Source organism: Acanthochromis polyacanthus, chromosome 8 (assembly GCF_021347895.1).
Source record: "Acanthochromis polyacanthus isolate Apoly-LR-REF ecotype Palm Island chromosome 8, KAUST_Apoly_ChrSc, whole genome shotgun sequence".
NCBI classification, from domain to species: Eukaryota; Metazoa; Chordata; class Actinopteri; family Pomacentridae; genus Acanthochromis; species Acanthochromis polyacanthus.
This window is the reverse complement of record NC_067120.1, coordinates 18,340,494-18,344,636: the sequence shown is the minus strand read 5'-3', so window position 1 is coordinate 18,344,636 and position 4,143 is coordinate 18,340,494. Positions and strand designations below refer to the sequence as shown.

The following is a 4,143-nucleotide window of genomic DNA, read 5'->3' as shown; positions in this document are numbered from 1 at the left end:
TACGCACAGTTTAAGAAGACTGCAATGAGAAGTGCGTCTCAGAATAGTGGGGTGAGTGACAACTGAATACTCTGACATTTCTTGTATGTGTAACATTTTGAATCTTTGTGTACAGAAAAATTTTGCTTCGATGTCATATAACACAGGTAGAAAACTATGAGGCTACAATCATCATAGGACTATGTATCTGTCTTGTACTCATTTTTGCTCATTTTACCACAGTTCTGTCACAGCAAAATGAAGATGACTGTGATCTACTCAGTGCTTTTCTGGTTCTTGTTGAAGGCCAGCAGATGCCAGCTTCAATGTGTTAAAGGTTTGACACTGTGTTAAAAGAGGCACTAATATTAAGTGAAAATAGCCCATGTTTCATAGAACATTAGAAATAATTTTGCTTTCTTTGACAGAAACTTTTGATGAAACAAAGTTTTCAATCAATGTGACCGGACACGTTAACTTGGAATCTGGCAGCTGCCATGAAATCTCATATACACTGACCCTTCCAACAAACACAGTTACAGCCCCATATAAAATGAGATGGTTCAAAGGCGATCCAGCAAATATTGTAACCACAACAGAGGTTGATGAGGTGAATTCTGAGAGACAAGACTCATTCAGGATATATGGCCTTCCACAAGGAGAGTATGAGTATGGTCTCAAACTGGAATGGGGGTGTAATCAGACATATATTTTTCCCAAGAGGGTTCACATCTCAGTTTCCGGTGAGTAATAGATCTTGTTACTATCTAATGTTGATTGATTTTGTTGCACTGGATCAAACCTAAATTATAAATGCAAACACAGCATGCAGCATGGTAGTCTTTCCTGCCTTAGAGTCAAGTTCAAAGATATAATTTATATTGCTCATGTTTGAAAATTATTACATTTAGCCAAATGTACACAAAAACTTTATGAGATGTTCAGTGGTGATAAATTTTCAGTCAGTGAGTTAATGCACACCTTTGTCAGGTTTGCTTTAAAGGGCAACAATTAGATTGTGTAACCAGAACACAGACACTCCTTTGACCAGCGACTATGAAAGGTCATTTTAAAATGCAGATTTATTGAAGATGAGAACAGGCTGTTGGCATGATGGATGCTGGGATGTCCATTTGGGCTGTAGTCAGACATCTGAATGTCCATAACTCCACCATTCATCCTCTAAGAAATAGTTAATTCTGTCTGTCAACTTTGCCAAGCTCCTAAGGAAGAACCAACCAACATTAAAACTATGCATTATAGAAATGTGACTTGCTACAACCTGCAATTTATTGTTTTCGACCACAGTCTAAATCTGTTCATTTTCATTTCCTTCTTTGTGTGCTTGGCTATTTCATGCTGTCAGCTGTCATGCTGTTCTTTTGTAGAGATGCCATGTGTAGAAAGAACAAATACTTTTTCCCCTACACTATAGTTTGTAAATTTGGGTTCACTTAGAATTGTCTTTATATTTGAAACAAAAGCATTTTTTTTTCAATGAAGATAACCTGAAGTTAATCAAAAATGCAGTCTAGATGAACTTTCCCCATTGTGGGATCAATAAAGTTTATCTTATCTTAATGTGGTAAATGACTATTCTAGCTGAAAACGATTGATTTCTAATGGAATATCTCCATAGGGGTACAGAGGAACATTTCCAGCAACCATCACTCCTGTGTTCTAATGCTACATTGTTTTAGCTAATCGTGTTGTAAGGCTAATTGATGGTTAGAAAAACTGTGTACAATTAAGTTAGCACATGATGAAAGTGTGAAAATATGAAATTGTCTGGGTGACCCCAAACTTTTGAACAGTAGTGCATATTGAAAAGAAATGATAGAATTAAATAAAATACTGGATTAGATTTAACTTAATTGTCTTTGTAAATAAGACATGTACTAACACAATGAAATACAGTTCAGCATCAAACTGTTGATTATTTACAGTCTAGTAAATACAATATGTTACAGTATATACAGAATGAACAGTAGATGCTAAACTTGGTTCTGTTCATTTTCAGCATTAACCCGAAAACCAATGGTTTGGGTTCATCCAATGGTGGACGGAGAAGGTGCCAGAGTAATATGCAGACCTGAACGTTTATGTTTTGGTACAGCAGATGTCCAGTGGAAATGGACAAAAGCTGACGGAACAGCTAAAGTGATTCCAGGGCGATATGATGGTTATCCCCCATTTCGAATGTGGAATAGAAATGAGAGATATGATGGTTATCCCCGATTTCGAATGCGGAATGGAAATGAATTATGGCTCACTCCTACCGCAGATGATCACAACACCAACATCACATGTGTGGCCATATATGACTATGATGCTGTTGAAACAACTGTCACCTTGAATGTAAAATGTAAGCAGCAGCAATATGTTTCTGATGAATTATAGTCTTATGTATTTGCATGTCATGGATCTGCTGAATCACTAAGGAGTTTTGAATTTCTTTCTTTCTTTCTTGCAGTTTCACCTAGAATCCTAAACAGCTCCCAGTGCACGACTGATGGAGAGCTGCTGGTCTGTATGTGCATCAGTCGGGGGAATCCTCTGGCTCCGATCACCTGGCCCTTGGTGACCCTCACAGATTACTCAGTCAGCAGCTTCAGCAGCCTCCAAACAGTGAACAGCACCATCACCCTGCCTGCTGCTGACAACCACAACACCACCATCAGATGCATCAGCAGCAATGAACTGGGCCAGGCTGTGAAAGACATCCCACTTCAAGAGAATTTAATTCCAGAGAATGTGTGTGAGTAGTTGTATGCAAGATGTCTCTGAAAGATTTTTTAAATGCATATTTAATGGACAGTTATGAAGTAATTTACAAGGAATGTTAAACCCTGAACTCACACATTTTTTGCTGTTGTTTAAAAATGTTTTAACATGTTCAAACTATCTGTTTCTTTAGCTGGGTTGAATTTGAATTCCAAGTCCAATGCAGTCCTTCCTTGGATAGTTGTTGGTGTGTCTTTAAGCCTGAACCTGGTCCTCCTCACCACCCTGATCGTCTGCACTTGTAAACGGTAAGAACATGAAGTTACGTTAAATGAAAACCTGTAAACTGTAAGAAAATAGAAAACAGACTGAAGTTTGTTAAATGAGGATGGTTTTTTTTCTTCTAATTTTGTAGCAGTAAAAGCAAAAGTCACCCAAAGGAACTTTGTGAAGAAATGAACACTTATGCTTCCCTAAATGCTAAGGATATTGAGCAACCTTATGACATCATCTCTTCACCAAACACACAAACCTGAGTTCTCCTTTTGTTCACTGAGAAAACTTATTTCTTCAGATGGGTATGTCAGTGCTGGAGTCATGTTTTGTTTTCATTATTTGTTTTTATATTTAAACCTACTGAAAATTACATTTCATGTGAACCGTGCAGACTGATTAAATGATGATATTGTTGACACTCATCACTCGTCACTGTCTTATTTCATCTACAAATGTCAGCAGCCCAAAGGTTTCCCTTCCCATTTGACATTTATCAGATACTTGGAAGACAGTCAAGTAACCATGTTAAAGAGTAAAGCAAGGTTCATTGAGTCACTTCAGGAGGAGAGCGCTGCTCTCAGCCAAACTATTTTGAGGAGCGTCAACCATCAGCTCTCCATGTCGCTGTATATGCACAACCCCAATGCTTTTCTTTATATTGTGGGAAGTTTCATAGTTTCCTGTAAATGACCACACCCTGTTATGTCTTTTAGAAATAGCATTGCCTCCATTTTGCCTCTGGTTTTTATATATTTGAATAACTTTCACAGTCAGCTAGACAAAGATTGCAGAATCCATGTGCAGATGCATAAAACTGACACAAAAGGTGCATTAAATAATAGCTGGTATGTTTGTTATAAGAAATATATCTACTTTTGATATGCATACTTCACAGATGCTTCATAACACTGACATCTGGAGAATTTGGAGGAAAAATCAAGACTTTGACCTCTTTGTCATGTTCCTCCAAACATTCCTAAACATTTTCGTTGTGAAGCACTGCGATCAAGAAACCCCGCTGCTGTTGCTGTAAAGGAGTATACCTGGTCTGCAATAATGTTTAGGTAGGTGCTACATGTCAAAGTTACATCCACAGGAATGCAGGAATCAAAGGTTCTCAGCAGAACATTGCCCACAGCATCACACTGCTTCTGCTGGGATCAG

At 37.9% G+C, this 4,143-nt stretch overlaps 1 protein-coding gene across 3 annotated transcripts; it reads left to right on the top strand.

Moving 5' to 3' along the window:
* On the top strand, positions 1-3,401 carry LOC110963295 (sialic acid-binding Ig-like lectin 5). 3 transcript variants are annotated; one of them, XR_007943719.1, is made up of 7 exons: positions 1-51; positions 223-316; positions 408-722; positions 2,000-2,344; positions 2,453-2,733; positions 2,897-3,011; positions 3,119-3,401. XR_007943719.1 is itself a non-coding variant. In XM_022211590.2 (7 exons), the coding sequence occupies exons 1-7, from the start codon at positions 25-27 to the stop codon at positions 3,237-3,239; spliced, it is 1,302 nt and encodes a 433-aa protein (XP_022067282.2). In that variant the 5' UTR covers positions 1-24; the 3' UTR covers positions 3,240-3,401. The 3 variants fall into 3 exon arrangements, 2 of the variants coding, with proteins under 2 accessions (XP_022067282.2, XP_051807917.1); XM_022211590.2 differs by having other exon boundaries at positions 2,453-2,737; XM_051951957.1 differs by having other exon boundaries at positions 2,453-2,737; positions 2,897-3,401.
* The last annotated feature ends 742 nt before the right edge of the window (positions 3,402-4,143 follow it).

Excerpts from the sequence above, each read along its gene's own strand:
- LOC110963295 (XM_022211590.2), top strand. The coding sequence starts at position 25 with ATGAGAAGTGCGTCTCAGAATAGTGGG. Across the intron at positions 317-407 it reads CCAGCTTCAATGTGTTAAAG|AAACTTTTGATGAAACAAAG; the intron begins GTTTGACACTGT and ends TTTCTTTGACAG. Across the intron at positions 2,738-2,896 it reads TTTAATTCCAGAGAATGTGT|CTGGGTTGAATTTGAATTCC; the intron begins GTGAGTAGTTGT and ends CTGTTTCTTTAG.